This window comes from Sylvia atricapilla, chromosome 6, assembly GCF_009819655.1.
Source record: "Sylvia atricapilla isolate bSylAtr1 chromosome 6, bSylAtr1.pri, whole genome shotgun sequence".
Taxonomy (NCBI): Eukaryota; Metazoa; Chordata; class Aves; order Passeriformes; family Sylviidae; genus Sylvia; species Sylvia atricapilla.
The window spans coordinates 23297120-23318768 of record NC_089145.1 but is presented as its reverse complement, the minus strand read 5'-3'; the positions used below and the strand labels follow the sequence as shown (position 1 = coordinate 23318768).

The 21649-nt window shown below is 44.5% G+C and overlaps 1 protein-coding gene across 2 annotated transcripts; it reads left to right on the top strand.

Annotated features, from left to right (window-relative positions):
- The first annotated feature begins 716 nt into the window (after nt 1–716).
- Nucleotides 717–21365, top strand: SLC39A13 (solute carrier family 39 member 13). Of its 2 annotated transcripts, XM_066321126.1 has the most exons (11): nt 717–791; nt 5425–5523; nt 6713–7012; nt 7443–7556; nt 9239–9357; nt 10598–10741; nt 15906–15995; nt 16536–16586; nt 16823–16955; nt 17094–17193; nt 18675–21365. In XM_066321126.1, the coding sequence occupies exons 3-11, from the start codon at nt 6745–6747 to the stop codon at nt 18748–18750; spliced, it is 1095 nt and encodes a 364-aa protein (XP_066177223.1). In that variant the 5' UTR covers nt 717–791; nt 5425–5523; nt 6713–6744; the 3' UTR covers nt 18751–21365. The 2 variants fall into 2 exon arrangements, with proteins under 2 accessions (XP_066177223.1, XP_066177224.1); XM_066321127.1 differs by lacking the exon at nt 717–791 and having other exon boundaries at nt 4979–5523.
- Nucleotides 21366–21649: the final 284 nt, after the last annotated feature.

Sequence of the window (21649 nt, the reverse complement as noted above, 5' to 3'; positions counted from 1 at the left end):
GTGTCTCAGGGAAAATGGTAAGAGATGGAACTTGAAAGTACATCAGTACATTTTGGAAAGTGCCTGTATTGGAAACAATATAGGTCCGACCTAGCTTGGCTTGTATAAAGGTAAATCTTTATTCTCTTCTGACCTAGTTTCCTAAGCACACGCAGTTTCTGCAAATCTCTGCAAGAACCGCGGGTAACCCTCACCATTAACAGGACACCAGTGCTTAAGGAGCTCTGGTGTTCCTCAAGTCATTATGAAGGTTGCAATGAACGTGTGAGGAAGAAGCGAGTTCAAAAGCATTTCGAGGCTCAGTCCTCAGCCACACTTTCTTCTGCTCTAACAACTTTCAGAAATTCTGCTCAAACCCCGGGCTCACACTGCGCTTGTCTCTACCCATGTGTAGCCCAAAGAATTTATAATCCATTTAGGGAGACAAATAAATAAATAAATAAATCTCAGCAAGCATGTTCCAGAAGTCCGGGTCTCGCACAGCCCGCGTCGGGGATGTGTACAAACGGCGCACGAGGGGCCCTTTGCCAGGACTTCGTTTCGCCGTGTGGCCGTGCCCGGGGCCGCCCCCTCGGCCCCGCCGGCCCGGCTGGACACAGCGGCGGGGCCGGAAGCGCAGCGGCGGCGGCGGCGGGTGCCCGGCGGGGCGGCGGCGCTGGAGCCGAGGAAGGCCGGGACCGACGTGGCCGGCCGGGGGAGGCGGAGCCCAGGGGCCGCCGGGCGGGGCAGGCCCGCGCCGAGCCGCGGCTGGATGGCAGCGGCGGCCCCGGGCACGGCGGCCGCGGCGCACGGTAACTGCGGCCGGCGGCCCGGGGGCACGGCCGGGGGCGGCGGTCGCCGGGCCGCGAACGCTCCGCTGCTGCGGTGCGAGGGGGGCGGCGGGGCCGGGTGCGGCAGCGCGGCGCAGCTCAACCACGGGCGGCGGCGGGACGGGGCGAGCGGGGGCGGGCAGCGCCACACGCAGCGGAGCCGAGTCCGGCTCCGGGGGCGTCCGGCCCGGCCGAGCCAGGGATAACTTTGCGAAAGACGTGGCGAGGAGCGCCTGGCGGGGCCGCTGCTGCCGGCGGCCGTGCCCCGGCCCGGCGGGACCGTGGGCTGCGCGCCGCCCGCCCCGGGGCCGCGGCTGCCCCTGGGCTCCGGGGCCGCGTCCCCCTCGCAGCCCGCCTTTGGCGCAGCTCGCCGGGGGAGCGGTGCCGGGCGGCTGCCGCTGCGGGCGTGCCCGGGGCTGCGAGCGCGGTCCCCGCGGGACGCAGCCGAGAAAGTTTTGGAAGTCCCTCCTCCGGCAGACGATGCCGCGGGAAGGTCTCGGCGCAGGGGCTGCCCCCGGGAGGCGCGGAGCGGGGGGCCGGGTCTGCGCGGCCACAGCGGCACAGGGACCCCGGGCGGCACCTCATGGGCTGCTCCTGAAAGGTGCCTGAGCAGCGTTCGATACTAACTCGCCCCGCGGCAAATATGTCTCGCTTTGCATCGCTCAGCGTCCCTCTAATGGCAGAGCCGCGCTGTGGGTCGCATCCGCCGCGGTGTGAGGGACAATGACACGAGCGGGCCGCCGCGTCAATCGCCTGCGGGGAGAGCGGGGCCGGAGCCCGGGCCGGGCGAGGGCGGCTGGAGCGCGGCGGTGTGGCCGGCCTGCGCCTCGGGCTGCCACCGAGAGTGGGCTTGGAGGACAGAAATCCAACCTAGCCCAGCGAGAATGAACGCCATTGCCTGGTCTTCAAACTTCCCTCTCATCCTAGGGATGGAAGAATGCAGGATGGGGAAGGGGTCTCCCAAACTCCGTTAGCGTTCAGTCGGTTTCAAACGCCTTCCTTGCCAGCTCGTAGGTTTTCCCCGGGTCTGTAATCTGTTCTGATCTGTGACCCCATTGTTGGTAACCCTGTGCATCCCCACCTTTTGGCTATGCACGCTGTCATTTGCAGAAATGTGAGTCTGTGCAAAGTGATGAGAGGGATGGGGCAAAAGGGAAAGGTCCCACCAGAGCGCTGCATTCCTTGGAGATGGGCAGTGATTCAGAGAGAAGGGCGTGCGCAGGGAGTACTGGAGACCTTCTGTGCTTTGCCGAGGTCAGGGTTTCCAGGGGGAATTCAAAACTCTCCACAGGGCTGATGTAGGGAGGTGGCTCATGAGAGTTTTTTTGGCTGAAAAATATGCTTCCTCCCTGGAAAATAACTTTTTTTCCATTCCATGCAGTACTCTTTTTCAGCTGTAAGACCAGGCAACTGGCTTCCAGGGAAAAACACTTGTTAAAAAAGCCTCTTTTTTTTTTTTTTTTTTTTTCTTTCAACAACATCTAAGATGTTATTATGTGGCAGTGAGCAATTGCACTGAGCAAAGAAATTCTGTGGTCTGAGAAGACAGAATGTCTAGGAAGAGAGTAATTGATAGAAGCATGGTCATCATGTCAATATTTCATTCTCTCTTTTCCAGTAGGTTTTTGCCTTGGCATTTGAATTTTGTCCATGTTTTCTCAGTCTTTGCCTGCTACAGAGGTGCTCAGTGAGCATTGTGAGGTAGAGGAGGCCCTGGGAGCCTCATGGATCTCCTGGCTTGGTGTGCAGCTTCCTCAGCCCTGGCTAAGGAGTGTGTAACTGGCAAATTCTCATTTATTTGTTCTTTCTGGGCTGGGAAAATATAATGGTTATTCCAGTCCTGAGGCTGTTGCAGGAGGAGCTGAACAGACCTGAGTCCTAAATGCTCAGACACATGGTGCTCTGGAGAGTGCTGCCAGTGGTCATGGTCACCAGCTTGTGAATCAAGCACAGCTGGGATCTGTGATCCCAGACAGAGAATTGTCAAACCTGATCAGTAAACAAACTGTTGGCTATTTTGCTCCCAGAGTTTCATGCTCTGAAGTATGTGGTAGACCTTTCTTGAGAAAACACATTTCTAAACCTGGGTATGCCTCTGCCTCGTGACCACAGATGTCTCTGAGAACCTGCAGTGCTCTCTCCAGAAATTTTTCAAGACATTCTCTGACTGGGTTCCTAAAACAGATGCTGTTGTCTAAATTTTATGGTAGTAAAATTACTTTGCTACTCCACCCTTTGCAACTGGGTATTATCTTCCTTTTGAGCAGTTTTTTTCTAGGACTACATCTTCATTGCTTATTTTCATCCTCTTAAATATAGGAACAACCAGTTTGAATGTTTGAATTTAGAGACTTTGGTAATGTACTAATGAGATGGAGAAGCAAAGCAGCTGTAGAGAATAAAAAGTGCTCTTTTTTTTTTTTTCTTCTTCTTCTTTTTGAGCAAGTGGTTATGATGTGTTAGGAATAAGGAAATGCTGGCAATATGCTCTAAACAATTAGCTGGACACAAAGAGCAGTTCAGGTGTGTCCTGGACAATATACTCAATACACTGAGTTTCTCATAGGTGTTTTTATAAACATGAGGAATTTATTGCATGAGATATAGGGTTGTTCCTGAGGCATGATGTAATGATGGTCTGGCTGCACAGGAGTAAAGAAATGTGCTGCCTTTTCCTCATGTGAGTAACAGCAGAATAAAGACCTATGGGCCACAGAGAGTTGACCAACAGTAATGTGTGTTAGGGGAATCAGTTTACTACACCTTTTTACCCATTTGTTTTCCACCATCATCCCCTTTTTGAGGAACCCAATCCCTATTGTGGCTGGAAGAGCCAAGTGTGCAAACCTTTTTCAGAGTCCTGGACGTGCCCTTTGTCCTGTGTGCTATTGTGTCTCAGTTCCTAAGACCCTCTCAGGTGTCCCTTGGGGCTTTTATGGGTTGTCAGTGCGGAGAATGAAATGCAAGAAATCGACCTGTTGAATCAATTGCAGTGTTTAATTTTCCAGATTGATTCTCAAAAGCTGTGACAATGTTACAGAAGAGATGTGTGCTGTTTCCCATCATTGCTGAGCTGTGTGTGTTTGTTGCTTCTTCATAGGCATGTATAGTTATATAAATTCTGATTTATTTTTGGTGTGTTCCTCACAAAGTTCTCAGTCATTTTATAGGTCCAATCCCATCATAAAGGATGAGGACATCCATCAGGCCCACTCCAGGGTTGGAAGGGGTGTAGGCTTGAAGGACTTCAAAGAAGGGATCTAATCTTTGCAGTTAAATGGTATCTGCATCAGCTATTTCTTTTTCTCAAAATTAAAACAACAACAACAACAACAAAAAAACAGCCAAACAAAACAAACAACAACAACAGCAACAACAACAAAAAAAAAAAAACAAACAAAAAAAAAAACAAAAAAAAAAAAAAAAAAAAAAAAAAAACCAAAAAACAAAAAAAAAACCAAAACAAAAAAAAACCAAAACCCCGAAAAATAGTGGTGGAGATTCTGCATCCTAGATAACCTGTTTCATATATCCCCACTTTTGCACTATGTATATTTGTTTCTTCACATTCAGACTAAATCTTGTTTACCGTTTGAACTGATGTGGAAGAAGAGTTGGGCGCTTCCCCCCTTTCTTGTGACTTTTAATGTATGCAGGCTGTTCTGTTCCTTTGGTGTTATCTTTTTAAGACTAAACACACCCAGGTCCTTTGGTTATTTTTCCAGGTCATGCTCTCTACACTCTAGTTTTTGTTTCTTTCCACTGCAGTGTCTCAGATTTTTACATTTGTTTTATGAGTATTTGGGGCTGGATGGGGTCTGTTGGCTAAAGTCTCACCTATGTGAGACCTACTGTGGCACTACTACTATGTCCCAGGATGACATTTACCCTTTTTGTAGCAACATAGGCCCTGCTGGCTTGGAATTAATTTCTCAATCAGTGTGTACTTTTTCTGTGTGGCGTGTTGGAATTACTGTTCTGTCATTTCCATTTGATTCCATACCTGCCTCCCCTGCCCTCAGTGTACTGTTTTGTACTGATCTTTACTGAGATTGGTTTGATAGCAGGTTACAGATAGGTGTGGGGTTCCTGCAGGCAGATGAAAACACTGTAGCATGGTGCCCTAAAATCCTGCACTGGTTTGAACTTGCTGTGATGAGGGATTTTTTGTTGTTGTTGTAAGAGAAAAGTGATAGCATTAGTGGTCCTTGCTCAACTAACCAAGCCAGTGTCTTCACTGATTCCTTCGTCTCTGCTCCTGATGTCCATGTTCACTGTGCTTGGAGATTGGTGTTTTCCTTCAGCGAAGCCATGGGATCCTGTCCCTTAATTTCTTTTTGATTGCTTTTGATTTCAGCTTGGCCTTCCTCTTGCAGTGTTTTTGTTCAGGAACTATAATTGGCAAAGGGTCGTGAGTTTAAAAAAGTAGTTTTTCCTGCTCGTTTTTTCTGATGCCACTCACTGGTGGAGTCTGGTGTGAGCATGGAGAGGTGATGCTTCATGAAGGAGGTGGGGACAAGGGGCAACACCACCCTTTTCATCCACAGCCTTAGGTCCCTTTATATCTTGCTGTTACTTAATGCTTTGATATCTTTATCAATTTCTTATCTTATAGGTAACTACAAACTGATCATTTAATTTGATCAAGAGTCCTTCAGAGGATTGAAGTTACTGGTGTGTAGCTTCTCCCAACTTTTTTTTTCCCTTTATAAAGGTAGGTGAGGCATGATGCTTCTCCAACCTTCTTATGCCCTTCCCATACTCCTGTAAATTTTCAAAGATGGTCACTGATGCTTCAGAGATTAGGCTGGTTTCTTACATGCTTTCAAGTGAATGCTGTTATTACTTCTCACGAGCTGTTTTGTGAACATCTGTTAGGTCTGTCTTTTTCTAACCCACCCTTTTCTCCCATTTCCAAATTATTTTTGCTTGTCACATTTCACTTTTTCTTCTGGAGATTGAAGGAACGCTTGTACTTCAGCCTTTACATCATTTGCTTTCCTTCCCTCTTTGTCAAGGAGTGTAATTATTATCTTTTTCTCTTTTAACATGCCCTGTTCTCCAGTTTTCTTGTGACTGCAGAGCTCTTACTAACAGCTGTGCTGATTTTGACTATGAGACTGTCTAATCCAGTGTTCTTCTATAAAAGGACAAAAACAGGACAAGTAGACATGGTATTTTTCAAGTACGCTTCCATTCTCCAGGTTCTCTCGTATCAGGGAATTTCCTTAGTCTAATGTGAGCTGTTTAACCATTAACAATTAATAGATTTGTCTTTCTAGTACTTATCCTCTCTTTGGATGAATGTATGTAAAATTTTTCATCATTTTTGGAGAAGTGCTACCACACAAGTTACCTGCTGATGAAGGGTCCTGTTTGCTTTGAAGCTGACTCTCACTGGCTCCATGTGGGTGGATGTCAGCACTTGTGTCTGATGAGACAGTGAATAATCTACCCTCTTCCCCATCTTTTCACCACTCATGGGTTTACAGACCTCTGTTATGTTGCCTGTCTTGCATCCTGATTTGTTACAGGGGTGCTGGTCCATGGCAAAGCGAAGACTTACCTGGTAGCATCTCTGGTTAATCTGTTTTACTGAAGATTTGAGACACTGAAGGACAAGAACAAGGATACTTGGAGTTCTTGTCCAGCCCATCTGAAGGGAAATAGTGAAAGCCTGATGCTTTCCCAAGATGTCTCAGTTTCACACACTCATTGATAAACAGCGCCTCTGTCCTTCAGTGCTGTGTTGAAATCAAGAAGAGTTTCAGGTGTTCCACATGGGTATTCATACCTGTGCTAAGACACTGGAGGGAGAGCCTTGTGGCCAAGGCTTCTCCTCTGGGATGGTGGAACAGAGGGTTGAACATGTTTTCAGGAATGTTTTCCCCTTCTCTTCTCAGAGATTGGCCAGCCTGGCTGAGACCACTTAGCAATGACAAAACCAAAACTCCTGCTTGATGGGACGCTCTCCTTGTTCCTGATTGCGGCCTGTGAAGCTCAGCAGCTCCCAAGGAATCATGTTGCTGCTGGCTCTGGTTCTCTGTGTGACACAGAGGCAGAGTCTTGGGGACACCTGTTCAGCAGTGAGCGGCTGGACGCTTGGATCTGTTCCCTCATCGGTTCCTTCATGGTGGGGCTGAGTGGGGTCTTCCCCTTGCTGGTGATCCCCCTTGAGACGGGAGCTGCGCTGTGCTCAGAAGGTAAACCTGCCAGCTACACTGGCCTTTCTGACGCCCAGTGTCCTGGGGTGTGACAGCAGCTCTGCGGTGAACAGGATCTTGTCACAGAAATGCTGTTCTCTAAAATAGGAAGTCTGGTTTTGGTGCTTTAACCCATACCTGTGAATTTGAAGGGGACGCCTTTGACAAATGTAAGCCCTGGATGGGGCTTATACAAAGAGTACTGTTTGTCAGCCTGCTTAGTTAGGACCCTCCCACACACTACTGTCCCAGCCAAGTGGTGCAAGGGCTCTTTCTTGTGTTCCATTTGGTTTGTGCGCCCTCCTTCGAAAGCTTGCTTTGCAGATGCTTCCAATTTGGGTTTCTTTGTGCAAAATATCAGCTGGAGATGTTTTGATTCCTGACTGAGTAGTGATCAGGATTTTTGCTTCTTGTTTCTTCTTTTTTTTAGCTGGGTCACAGCGTTTGAAGCAATTGTTGAGTTTTGCAATTGGTGGACTACTGGGAAATGTGTTTCTCCACCTGCTTCCTGAAGCCTGGGCCTACACATGCAGTGCAACAACAGGTAGAGAGCCTTATGTGCCTGGAAGCAGGTTGTGCTGTGCTTGTTTTGAGTCTGTTCCACCTTGAAAGCCCAAGACCAGCCAGTCTGGGTCAGCCCAAAAACTGGTCCAGGCTGGTACTCTTTTTCAAGTAATATATGAAAGCAAATGCCTAGGGAAGGATGTCAGAATAAAAATCCACACATGTAATACTTCATCTTTGTACTCAGCAGTGCTCCAAAGACCTTGAAATTAGAGGCTTCCTCATTTGGCCATGGTTTTTTTATGTTTAGCAACTTGGAATGGTTTTCTTGTCTACAACTTTTCCTATCATGTCTTGGACTCCTCTAAATCTCTGTTGGTTTTCCTTTGTGACTTCTGTAAGGAAAGGGAATGCTTCTTAAACTGATGAGAGGTTATGAACATGTATGTAGTCTGGTACATGAACACGTTCACCATCTTAGCTGGGGATCAGGTTTTTTTACAGATCTTTTTTACAGATCTGTCTCTATAATAGTGTTACTCCTAGAACCTCTCTCTTGGCATTAACTGGGCCCCTCTCTTGGAAGCTTTGATTTATGGGAGCTCATGTGTTGCAGCTTTTGCTCCATGAGAAATCATGGAACATCATCTATAGAGCCACAATTAAGATTGGAGGGTGGGGCAGGGGAAGGAAAAAGAAATGGAGGTGACAGAAGCTTGTGTTTGCCAGCAAACTAAACACTGAGTTGGTATAGACTGTGTGGTATCAGTGTAGTTCCTTCATCCCTCAAATAGCCAGGGTTGCTGAAACTTGTAATGTCTGTAGTCTCTCTGCTTCAGCAAACTGATATCATAAAGGCAACTGCTGCTGCATCCCACCTGTTGAGAAACCAAGAAGTCATTTTCCTGCTGAAAATGTGAGAGAGGGAAGATGATGCCCTGGGTTTCCCAGACTTTCTTGCACCTATGTCCTGGGGTTTCAAATCTGCCATGCCTTTAGTCCTCTTCTTCCTCAGAGTTCTAGCACTGTCAGCAGAACCTGCTGTACTTTTTTTCACCCTTTCTACAGTGGTTTCCAAATTACTCTGTCTTCTGCTCAAGCTTATTTACTTCTGCCAGACTGTCCTGAAGCATAAAGGTTTCCTTGACCCGTACAAGTCCTGTTAGAGGCATTCTGTTCTTCCACTGCAATGCAATTTCCATTTCTGCAGTGAGGCTGAATAGATTATTATCTCACAAGCTTGGCTGTAATTGAAAAGAAAGTTTATAGCTTTGGGCTTAATAACTTGCTGAGGTGTGGCAGAAAGGGTAAGATGAGTTTGTAACTCCACTAATGGCAGATTTCATGTTAGGGCTTGCTGCTCAGTAGGTACGGCTGCTGGATTTTTGTTGATGTAATTTTCACTTGCCTCTGGAGCTCAGGGAAATTCCCAGTGTTGTCAGGGAATTTTCTGGGTTGAGCTGATGCAGAAAAAGGGATGGTAGCTCTCACTCTGAGTGTCTCGAGATGATGATATCTGTTAGATAAGAATGAGCAAGTTAAAGTAGTCTGTTTTGAGATGTGTTTCTTCCTCCTAACTCGCTGGGAGTTTTTCCACTGTCTTTTTCTTTTTTCTTTTTTTTTTTTTTTTTTTTTTTTTTTTTTTTTTTTTTTTTTGTCTTGGAACTGTATGAAAAGCTGTGTACTTAATAGAGACATGAAGATTTCTCTTTTGTCCTTCAGGAGAAGGGCAGAGCTTTCAGCAGCAGAAGCTTCTTGGTCTCTGGGTGATCATTGGTTTCCTGACCTTCCTGGTGCTAGAGGAGATCTTCTTAGAGAAAGAGGAGGAGTATCCTGGTATGGTAAGTCAGCAGCCTGAGGGGAGGGAGTGCTCTTACATTTGAAGCTCTGTACTAAATATCTTATCTGCCTTATCTGACAGCGTCAGGAAATTATTCTGTAGCTGTGAGTACCTTGTCATTGCCCTTTGTGGGGTTTTTGCCACTTTTTTGCCACTGGTCTGTAGGAGTAGGTTTCATCTTCAGGCTTTTGTTTTGTGGTTTTAACTGAGATTTCTCACTTCTGGTTTGGTTTTGTTCTTTATGTGCTAAGTGTAAAACAGAGCTCCTCTTTTGTGGGGACTGGGAGCTGGAGCACTCTGCAAATGCAACTGTCGCTCAAGTAAGCTTTGAGGGGTGACAGCTTGCTGATGCATATTCCACTGACCCATCATGACTCATTCTCCTTCTGGGTCCTCAGTCAGGACAAAGGGCAGAAGATGTTTCTCCTTGGTTATGTCCTGGACCAGATGTTTATTTGGGTGACTTTGTGTGTAAGAAGGGGTTTGTGATTGGCCAGGTAATCCTAAATTCAAAGGAGTCACCCATCTGTAAAGGGTCTCCCCTTTGTAGATGAGGTAGCAGAAGGTGATTCCAAGACAGAGGAGAGCATCTAGTCTTCAGACATCTGCACAACTGCAGCTTCTTCAGACTGTTCAGTCCTTGCTGTGCCATGACTTTTGAGAGGTGAAACTGCTGGTCAAGCACTAAAAAAGAGCAATTAGATGTTAACTTTGACTCAATATGAGACTTCAATGCCTGAAAGGAACTTTGTCTTCTCATTTAGAGAGAGGCTGAAATCCTACATAAATATCTTGTTATTTGAAAGATGATCTCAGCTATAGAATAATTCTGTAGACTTAGTTATTCTGATACACTGGGGAGAGCAAGACTCTTTTACCCCATCTACCCAGATGGAGTTGTATTTCTCTGGGCAGCGGCTGCTAACAGAATGAGCAGGCTCAGTCCCTTTCTTTCTAGTGGAACCTGACTCATGCCAAAGGGCTATGACTCCAATTCCCCCTCTTTCTATTTCTCTTGAGGTTTGGGAGGTCTTAGCTCTTGTTGTCTTTCAGGGCAGATGTCACAATGCTCTCTGAATCTGTCTCATTTCTGGCATTTCTTATTAAACTGGGGTGTCAAAGCTGCTCGCTCACATTGTAAGGACAAAAGGATTAAGGGTGAAGGTTGGATTTCTGATCCTGATTCATGCTTATTCATCACTGCAAAAAAATCAGTGACAAGTTTGTTTCCCCTAATTTAGGACTGTGATTCCAAAGCACCATCTGGAAAGATTCCCAATGGAAGTGGCTGCCCCCTGCAAAAGGGGTCCTCTCAGTCCCAAAGATCACGAGCTCAGTGTAATGGCTCCTCTCTCCAGTCTGCTCCAAAAAACAACAGAATCAAGGTAAGAGACCCACAAACTCACTTTTTAGTCAGGAATTGTCTGTGGAAAGACTGGGCTTGAGGGGGAACTCAGCATGTGAGTTGTGCTTAGTTTTGCTCTGTCAAAGTGTGTCCTGGTCACCACAGGGAGGAAATAGCAGACTTGAGAAAATCTACACTGCAGCTTATGTGGAAGAGGCAAAGTCAATATTTGTAAAGGCATAAGTCTGATGATGTGTGTTTTGGCTGAATTCTGATACCAAAATACAGAATTTCGTGTTTCGTTACTCTGTATTTTATAGTCAGTATGTCTTTATTTGCTTCATTTTTTGCACCATGATATCTCTGTTCTCTGCTCCTGCAGTTGTACTGATTCTGAGCTGCACTTTTCCTTTTAAGGCACCTTTTGGAAATGTTTTGACACCTTTGGGAAATGTGTTGGAGCTACCCAGTGTCGAATTTAAAAGTTCATTTTCTCAGATTATCAGTTTACCTGCTGCCAAAAAGAACTTCTTGTCCACTGCTGTCTCCAAACCTGTATTTCCCATCGCTTCCTTTGCACTGGATCTCATCTGACCTCACAGTGAGCCTATTCAGAGAGCTAAACAGGCAAAGAATTTGCTTGTCTACACCCACACACCCACCTCCCACCCCCTGGTCTATTTCTCTCCTAACTTAACTTCTTGAATCAGCTTGGCATGCAGACAAGGCAGCCTGTAGTGCTGGGATAAGGGAGATCAGCAGGCTCATAGGACTGGAGGTGGAGGAGGAAGAGTCCTGCACCACTGGGAAGTGGATAACCTTTACATTGGCTTTGCTTTCTGTTCAATGTTTCTATCTTTGTACTGTGGAAAACCCTTTTCTGGGTGAGCATGACAAGTGAGAGAGTAAACAACCACTCTGGTGAAGGAGGACCTGCAATTTGAGTTTGAAAGCCCGGAAAAATGTGCAAGATTGTATGAAAGTAACTATGGACAGAAAGTGTGCTTGCATGAGCTAGCCCAAAGCTGGATATGTGGTCAGGCTCTTCAGTCTTTCTATTTTAAATCTGTTTTGCTGTAACTTTATAGCTCTTCCTACAGAACGTGAAAGTTATGCTGAGGTCACTGAATGTATTTGACATATGTCACATTCATGTAATATGTGCATAACGCTGCACAAACTGCCAGGTTCCACGTGGATGTTTCTAGCGGTGGTTGTAGTGAAGACACCAATATTACTGGGTTATGAAACATTGTGCCCTAATTTTGGAAGGGTTTATATAAGGAACTATAGACCAGTGATTTCAAGTAGAAATAAAACACTGAGAGGTGATACAATTGCTCAGGGCATGGTCCTAATATTAAACATAATGTAATTAATGCTAATTGATATGATTTTATGTAAGATAAATTCTTATCAACCAAACGTTTTTCCTGCCTCTTATTCAGGCATAAAATTGTTTAATAAATTGTTTAATTTGTTCATGACAAATGTATACAAAACATAACTTTCTCCCCCATTCTAATCAACTGTGCTAATATTAGCTGTATTAAAAATCTGTTATTCTATGTTATCAAAAGGGACTGGTTTAATGCAGCCCCCCTCAAATCTGTTCACTGGTGGGTTATGATTTTTCTAAGTCATTATTTATAAAAACAGTATATCTTCACATTTGCAGGTACTGTATTACATAAATGGCACATTGTGACTGCATGAAGTCAGTGATAGCAGCTAAACTGAGTAACTTCATCAAAAGTGCTGAATTTTTAACAGGTTTTGATACATGCCACTATAAGGAATAGATTAAGAAAGACCACAGATCATATTTACAAGATAGGCATAGTTTCTAGTTAGTCAGTGCCTTGGAAAAACATATGAGGGGAAAAACATACAGTACAGTAGGAAATTGTCTGAACACATTCTTCCCTTATGATGCTACAGCCAGGACAAGGGGTGAGTAGGAAATAATATCTAAGAGGACAGGTGAGAGTTCCTCTTTCTGTATGGCAGTAGTGAAACAGCTGACTCTTTCCAGTAGTGCTATTCCAAATACCCAAAATACTACTGATAATTTGTAAAGGAGCCCAGAAGGAGATGAAATAATATTTTAAGTTTGCAGTACTGATAATAAGTGGCTTTCTTTAGTTTCGCTCTGTAGCCATGACAGATCAAGGGTGACTTAGAGTATACAAATACCCATGTTAGAGGAATTACTAAAATTGAATAGTTACAGCTGTAGCAAACAGTAGCAGACTAGAACTTAGAGACAATTCTCTAACTGGGGGTAACTTGCCAATAGACCAGTTTGCCTTAGAGATAGCAGACTTTTTGTCACTTGTGAGCTCTAAGCTGTGGTTTAAACTGCTCTATACAGAGTACATGATAGCTTAAGAAACTACAAACTTTGTGCACAAATTAAGTTCTTTCAGCTGTGTTATGGGGAAGGTTTAGACAACCATGGAGAGCCCTTCTAGCTTTAAAATCCTAACACATCTGTTCAGTGTTACCGACAGTTGTCGAAATGCACAAATTAGAAACCGAAGACTTAATGAGTGTAGTTTTAACTTCCTACCTTCTGATCTTATCATCTGAATATTTTAATAGTGTTCCTGGTAGGGTGGAAATTATCAAACCTACCAAGATACTCCTGCGTTGTTAGCTTGTTTCCTTAGGCAACAACATAAGCAGTCATTCCATCTGTCTGTCCATCTGTTCTGCCCTTCATTTTCAGTAACTTTTGAACCTGAAATTAATTTTCCTTGAGTTTGAGAGGATAGGAGTCTTGAGGGTGATCAGATTTCTGCAAGTTCCATAAAAACCAGCGTGACAGTAGAAGAGGAAGGCAAAGGGATGCCCTGCTGAAAGGTGGGGCTGGAACTCGGGTGCCCTGTGCAGATGTGCCTGGCTGCAGCTGGGCAGGGCACGTGCAGGGAAATGGTGTTGCTGGGAGTGAAGAGAGTAGGTACTGGCAAAGGAAAGGATGAAATCCAGAGCGCAGCAGATTTTTTTGGTTCTTCTGTTCACTCAGAAATCCCTGTTTTTTCAGTAAACACAAAGGGAAAGGTACTATTTAAATGAATAAAGTAACCCTTCAGGACTTAATGATTAGTAAGTTGTAGTGAGTTGACTGTTGTCCACATATATATTAGAACTTCTGCTTTTCAGCTGCTGCTAGAATTTGTCCTAGCTTGAAAACGGCAGGTGGGAGGTTTCCTTTGTCTGTAAACATAGATCAGTTCTATCCCTCACTGCAGCCTTTATTCCCACAACAAGTGAAAACATTGTGTACAGTTCTTTTGCCTTGCTTATTCTTTCTTTCTCCCTGTGGCACACGGGTTCCTGGTTGATTTGTGGAAGTATGTTTTATTACACAGTGGCATTAATTCTGAGGCATGAACATAAACACTTCATCTGGCTGTGCTCTTTATGAGCAACGAGAACATCCTATTAGGGATTCGCAGAATGTAAATGTCAGAGACTTATAACTGTCAAATCAACCCAATTTATTTCTGAGCACTCCAAAGCTTTGCTTCTTTCAGTGACAGCTTTTGCCCAAGCCACTGACAACAAAAAGTCATAATGTTTTAATCATGAAGTCTATTTTTTCCCTATACGGTGGTATGGGAAAGCATTTTTGCGTAAAACTTCTGTGAATAATTATTATTATCCTGTGGGTAAAACATCATCATGTAAAAAAAAAAACATGAAAAGGAGAATTTTAGTCATATTTGACTGTCTAGGAATGTGACTATGAAGAATGAGAAATAAAACTGCTGCATTCTTGGGTCTGCCTGCATGCCTCTGTTTGTGTTTCCTTTCTTATAAAAACATGCGGGGATCTTCTTTTGCATTATTGTGGAGACATTACTTAGGTCATTACTTAAAAGTAGGCTAGGCTCTACTGAATCATTAATTTTCATATTTAATCATCAATGCACTTAAAAAAAATTAGAGGTTACAAAGGTGCCCCAGGATAGTGCTATAAAAGTGCCCTGCTGAAAGGTAGTGCTTTGGAGAGAGATTTGACAGAAGGCTCCTGAGCTGTGACATTCAAATGACAGAAAGATCCCCCAAGCAGAGTTGAAAGAAACAGGGAAGACTGCAAGACCAAAAAGAGCTAAAGAAGTGCATCAGCACTTGTGGTTGTCCAGCTGAACTTAGGCATCTGATGCTATGGTGACGTAAGAGGTTAACACTTCACAGTTTCCAGACAGTTTCTCCACTCATTGGATACTGCCCTGTATCTGGAGTTCTTGCAGTCCAGAGACAGCCTGATATATGGGCTAACCTGGTTTGATAATAATTTAAACTGAAGTGCCATATAATGAACTGCAGTATCTCAGGACCAACATGCACTAGTTTTTGTTAAATATGATGGAAAAACCCCCAAAAACCTGTGAGCTAAAGAGCTGGGCTGGTACCCTCATAAAATTACTTCAGGTCAAATACTCAGATTGTGTCAGGAGATGACCCTAGTTAGAATGATAGGGAATTTTAACATGGAGATGGACTTCTGAGGAAGGCAGCTGCTTTATGCTTGTAATTTTGAGAAATGTGTTTATATGCAAATGCTGATACATGCTATCCAGCCTTCTAGTAGGTGGTTTTTTGGTGACTGTCATCACTATCTTCTCTTTTGATTCTTTGTTAAGGGAAAGCAAACCCACAAGCACGAACTTTTTTGGTGTAATGTTTGAAGATTTATTTAGTTATAGAAAGCAATTCCAGCAGCATTTGTTCTGTTGCATTGTTCTTGCCAGCTTTTGAAGAGGAGATATTTAACAGTTGGATATTAAAGTACATGACTTGAAAACATGATCAAGTCATATTTGAAGCCAGTCACCTGTGTAAATTAGTCAGTCTTACCTAAAATCGGTTCAACTTAGAATTAAACATATTCTTGCCTTTTGGTTTTCTTCTTTTTCCTTTCTTTTTCTGTTTCTAGAGCTCTTCATCATTTGCATAAAGTAATTATTCTAATCTCAGACAATAACTTGCCTACCCTAAAACTTAGTTTACTCTAAAACTAAAAATTGCATTTTATTTGTACTCAACCACTGACATAGCTAAAGATTTTCAGCAGAAGCATTGTGCTCTGTCTGTTCCCATCTAATTGTGACTGCATAACCCATGTCTAAGCTGTGTGCTGTCTTTTACCTTCTTACGTCTCTTCCTTTATCAGGAGCTCTTCCTTCTCTTTGCAGATTAGTGGATACCTCAATCTGCTGGCCAACACCATTGATAACTTCACACATGGCCTGGCAGTAGCAGCCAGCTTCTTGGTTAGCAGAAAGGTAAGGTTTCTGTCCCCAGCTGTGTATTGAAATGGACAGGCCTTGTTTCAAATCTGATACAACATGCAAAACAGCCAAAAAAATGCAAGGAGTTCCCTCCTATTTGCTGGAATTTTCTGAGGAAATGCAGGCTACAGTAAAACCCAACTCTATCCTGATCCTCTGATGCAGAGCTTCTTTGAATTTGGGACATGTTAGTCATTTGTACTAGCATTAGGGGATGGATTAGCTCATCTGCTCAAAAAGCAGTCTAGAAATAACATGATGAGGATGGCCACCTCAGAAACTGGGACATAGACAAGGCAGAGATGTTTATTGCATTTCTGCTTTGGTGTTCAACACTGATGATGACTGTGGGGTCCTCATATTGCCCTGAGCTAGAGCACCATGACTGTGAGAATCATAAACTCACAGTCAACTCTCCACTCATGTGGATCTGCTGCTCCAACTGGATCCCTATAAGTGTATGGGACCTGATAGGATTCATCCAAGAGTACTGCGATTCTATACTGTTTCCTAATTGCTTTCTCTCTGTTGCAGGTTGGGTTCCTAACCACAGTGGCCATTCTCCTGCATGAAATCCCACACGAGGTGAGAGGGCTTTGTATCCTGCCATCATGAGGGGAATTACAATGTGCTTCATCTGCTAAGAGGAGGTCTGGGTCTGGTTAACATTTCCTTTTCTTTTTGAAAGCTGCTCCTTCTGGGGAGACTGACAACATTAAAAACCAGGAACAGTCTTGAAACACTGGCCCTGTTGTGAATGGCCTTTGTGACTGAGAATTTAGTATTCAAGTTTATTAACTGTTGGTTCTTGGTTTTCTTAGGTTGGAGACTTTGCAATCCTACTTCGGGCTGGCTTTGACCGCTGGAGTGCAGCCAAGATGCAGCTTTCCACAGCTCTGGGGGGGATTCTAGGAGCCTGCTTTGCAATATGTGCTCAGTCACCAAAAGGAGCAGGTAAGGTTCCCTATAAGGGTTCTCTGTAGGAATGGAGGGGGAGGCAGTGCTTGTCATCCTTGTGTATCTTCTTTCCCTTTTGTGTTGTCTCCCATGGCTCTGTCTCAGTAATAACCAAAGCTTTCCATATTTGTGCAGGAGAAACAGTAGCTTGGATCCTCCCTTTCACTTCTGGAGGATTTCTGTACATTGCCTTGGTAAATGTTGTGCCTGATCTCCTGGAGGAAAAGAATCCTTGGTAAGTGCTCCCTCCTGTTTCTCTGCAGCAATTCGTGCTGCCAGGGGGCAAGGGTATAACCCTTCCCTGTGCCTCTTCTAGAAGTGTGTGAGTGCCAGCTTTCCAAATGCTATGGACAAGGCTGGAATCAAAATAGGCTGCTGTGCTATCTCTTGCATTTGTGGGGCTACAAAGACCCTCTGTAACACAAGAACTTTCACCTGGGTGAGTCCTGCAGATTGTGCTGGCCCGATATGCAGCAGAGCTAGCTTGAGCAAGTTCCTGGGAAACAGATCCAGTAAGGACATCAGTGCCCAGTCTGTGTTTTCAGCTTCCAGCAGATGACTGGTGTAGGGCCTTGTCTGAACCAGGGTCCCACAGAGGTGTGTATGTCTGATAACCACATGTGAGTCTATCCTTCCATGCTTCTGTCATCCCTTTCTGACCCTATCCATTAATTCGGGCCTCTGCAACCTCCTTTTGGCAGCAGTTTGCAGTTTGACTGTACTGTGTTAAGTGATGATTCTTATTACTTGGTTATTATACTCTTGCTTATTGATTTTTTAATTAGGTATCACTGTGTTGCTGTGTGAGTAGAAAAATAACAGTTTTCTTCTCTTTATCACTCAGCATTTCATAGTCTGTCATTGTATTCCACCTCAGACATCTCTCTTCTGCACTGCTGTATATATATATTCCAATATATTTGGGGTTCCCTCATGTATTATTTTAGTTTCTTGCAGTCTAATTAAGGCTGTAGCAGGTCCAAATCCAGCTGTTCCACAGTAAAGATCCTCTCAGATATGCTGACAGAGCTGCCCCTGAATGTTCCCTCCTATTTTAGTTGTAGTAAGACAAGTAACTTTAGTAGTTTAAATAAGATGCCTTGGTTCACCTAATTAATTTTGACTGAAACAGTGCTGAAAAAAACAGCTCCACAGCTCTGTCTGAGGAGATAGGAACTTTGTGTGGAGAAAAGTTAATTTGGGTTAGTAACCTCTTGTGTTGGCACAGGTTGTTGGCAGAATGTGCAGAAGTGGGAGGCACACAGTCACTTCAATCCAACATAAACCTGAGATAGTGCTAAAAGAATGGCCAAATTTATTGTTTGGTTGGTTTTTTTCTTTCTGTAACTGTAGTTGTTAGCTGGATGAGGTCCCTAAAGTGTCTGTGCACATGCTGCATAAGTGCTAGTTTCCTCGTGAGTGGAAGGACATGAATATGTATCTGAATAGCTGCATGACTGAATCAGCTTGAATTGATTTGGAAGCCTGGAGCTGGGCCTTGCAGCTAAGTGGAACAAGTCCATGCCAGTTTATAGACAGCTTCTTTGCTTGGGGTGCTGGGAAGGTCTTCTCATCTGTGTTAGTGACTTCATACAGCTGTTGTGTTCTCCACAAGGTAGATTTGGAAGGGCAAAGAACAAATCATTGGAGAGCTCTGCTTGGCTGTCTCTGGGGATCGGTGTGTGACTCCTCCTAATTTTGCTGTTTCTTTCCCAGGAATTCCCTGCAGCAAATGCTGCTCCTGTGTACGGGCATTACAGTCATGGTGCTACTCGCGCTCACAACTGAGTGACCTCTGCGCAGACCTCGTGATGCCTCCCAGGGCCACCACAGTGACTCTGAGCTTTACAAAGCAATAAGGAACACTAATGATACTTCCTACGTGTGTGTGTGCGCAGATCTGGCTGCTAGTATGAGAAGCAGGTGAGAGAGAGGTCTGGCTGTGCAAGACTTCATTCCCTGGCTCTCCTGTCCCTGTTCTGCTAAAATCCACACATGAGGGCTTCTGTTCTTTTTTTGTTTGGTTGGTTTTTTTGGAGCAAAAGATACACTGGGCAGAAATGAACTGAACAACTGCTTCACTATGAGTGAATGATGTTTCATTCGGTTCATTCTGATGGAACTGCACCTCCCAAGCTCTTGCGTGAAAACAACCGAGGTGATTCCTGTAGCTGATGAAGATAAAGGATTTTTCCTGCCACTTTAAGGGCTGGAGGCACAACAGGCATGACAAAGCAACAATAAACAGTTTTAGCCAGAACCCCTTACCCATGAGAAGTTGATGGTGCTATGAGATAGAGGGGAAGGGACCCTTTGCAACTTGATCTCCAGCTGTTCATTGACAGCTTGTTCCTAAAGGTAGTATTCGCCTCAGCAGTCCAGCTCTTTTGGTCTCTTTTGTTTACATTGAAATTGAGCCAAAAGCTTGAGGCACTTTAGGGTAGGTCACTACAACTAAATTACTTGGCTTGGAGATTACTTGCCTCAGCTCTAACCACTCCAGGAGCCAGCACAGCCCAACTGTTTATCTGATAAATGATCAGTAAATGTTTCTTCAATTGCAAACTACCAGCTTGCTCACATCTGGAGGGAAAGCCATGTAGCTGTTGTGACTGAGCTCCCTCTCCCTTCATAACCATTAGTTGAACACGCCTCTGAGCCTGCTCATGAGACCTGATTCATGCACCATCTACCCCACACCGTGTTTCAGAGCTTTCTTGAGGTGTAGCATGTCAGACCTGGCCAGCATGCTACAGCAGCCCTAGACTGTCGTGGCAGAGGTGCTTGAACACTACAGTCTGGTCAGCAGCTGATAACTAACCCCTTGTTAGCTTTTCCTCTGTTCAGTGCAGACTATTTAAGAGCATACTGTAAATGGTAGCCTATTTCTGGGGTTCTTACCTCACACTGGAGTTCATCTGTTGAGGATGAATAAGAAATAATACTGACAGCTTTTAGAGTGGAAGGCTGAAACTGCTGGGGAAAATATTTTTAAGTAAGGTGAGAAAGAGATATGAAAGGGTGACAATAAGTATGCTTTAAGAGGAGTTTTCTGTTATGTGATGCTTTAGGATTTGAGACCAATAAAATGAAATAAAATTTCTAGTGCTTTCCTCCATCTCAGCTCATAGGGCTGACCAGGCCATTAATTCCACAGGGATGTTTTATTGCCACAGAGATGTGCACAATTACTAGATCATCCCTTCTCTGGAACTTTGCTTTGCCTAAATTTGTTTAAAAACAGGTCTAATTGAACTAGTGGAGTCTCTGAACACAAAACAGGTGCCACAGTGTGATTTACACCAACTTAACTCAGTCTTTTAACAGCTTTGTGAAGCAGTACAGCTCTTCAGTCTGCCCAGGGCCTTATCAAGAGGGCTCCTGCCTTGAGAGGGCGATTTGGGTCAGAGCAGCAAGGCAGGTATGCTGCCCACAGCAGAGGCATTACTTCCCTAAGAGATTCCTGAACTGTTGACACAATTCTTTTTTATGACAGCTCCTGTCCTACTTTTCAGGGAATGCTGGAGAGCTCATGCTTGCAGTTCTGTCTGCCCAGGAACTGCTGTGTGAAATTTTTTCAGCTTTCCTTTCCTTGGACTTACATTAGTAACTAGTTCCACTGCAACAAGGAGGGAGGCTTAGTGCAATTGTTTATTCCTCTTTACAAAGTTGCCTTCCTGTGCCAACTACCCTCTCAGTCATTCCACTGTCCTGAGGTCTGAAGGTAGCATCCACTTCCTGCTTTCCTGGAAGGATGATTAATCCAGTTAGCCTGCAGAGACTGGGAGAGTATGCCAACCCTCTGGTTTTAGCTTTGGGGGTTCCTTCTGCCCAGAGACTGCAGCTAAGCAGACCCTGTAACAGGGCTCTGGAGGAAGCAGGCTTGCACAGAAAGTTGTGCCTGCTGTTTCTCAAGATGTCTTTCCCAAAATAAGGCTGGCATTTAAGTTGAGGCATTGCCAGGTGAGTGCCCATGAGTTGGCGTTGTTGCATCAGCAGTGAGCCTTGCCAAGACTGAAAACCACCGTCAGGATTTTATACTCAGCGTTCAGGAATGTGAAGTGGATGACACTGAAGAAAGAATTTCTGAGCTGTTTTTCTTGGCTGCTATTACAGGCATGGATAGTCTGTGGTTCTTGGGAAGATACCCTGGTAGGAGGTAGCATGGGGCTTGTGGGAGGGAGGGGTTCGATAGATTTCTACTGCGTCAGCCCTGGGGCTGAAGATTGAGAGCCTTGGGAGGAAATGGAGCATCACTCCACCACATTTGTCACTTTTGGAAATGCAGAGAGAATTGTATTTTCTAGCTCTATTTTTTCAGCTGCTCTTATGCATTTTCCCCCTTCATCTGTATTGGTCTGCTCTGCATGGAGACAATAGAGATGAAATAAATGGTTTTCCATGTCAGTTTATGTTGTTGGGTTATTTTGTTTTGTTGGTTTGGGCTTTTTTTGAAGTTCCTACTTTCCTTTGATTTAAAAATTCAATTCAAATTTCATTTGAATTACAGAGACATACCTCTGGGTTAGTCTAGAGCAGTTTGGACTCTGGGTTGCTGTCAGACTTTCCCCAGACTTTCACAGTTGAAAGAAAAAGTTTTATTCCAGTTTCTTCTTTCTGCTACCATGGAACTGTTGTCCAGGAGCAGTGTGACAGAGTCATAATTCTTGTCTGCTGCTCCGGGTTCCTTG

Coding starts and splice junctions, on each gene's coding strand:
- SLC39A13 (XM_066321126.1), top strand. CDS start 6,745: ATGACAAAACCAAAACTCCTGCTTGATGGGACGCTCTCCTTGTTCCTG. Junction 10,742..15,905: donor CAAAAAACAACAGAATCAAG/GTAAGAGACCCA, acceptor TTCTCTTTGCAG/ATTAGTGGATACCTCAATCT. Junction 17,194..18,674: donor CTGGAGGAAAAGAATCCTTG/GTAAGTGCTCCC, acceptor TTTCTTTCCCAG/GAATTCCCTGCAGCAAATGC.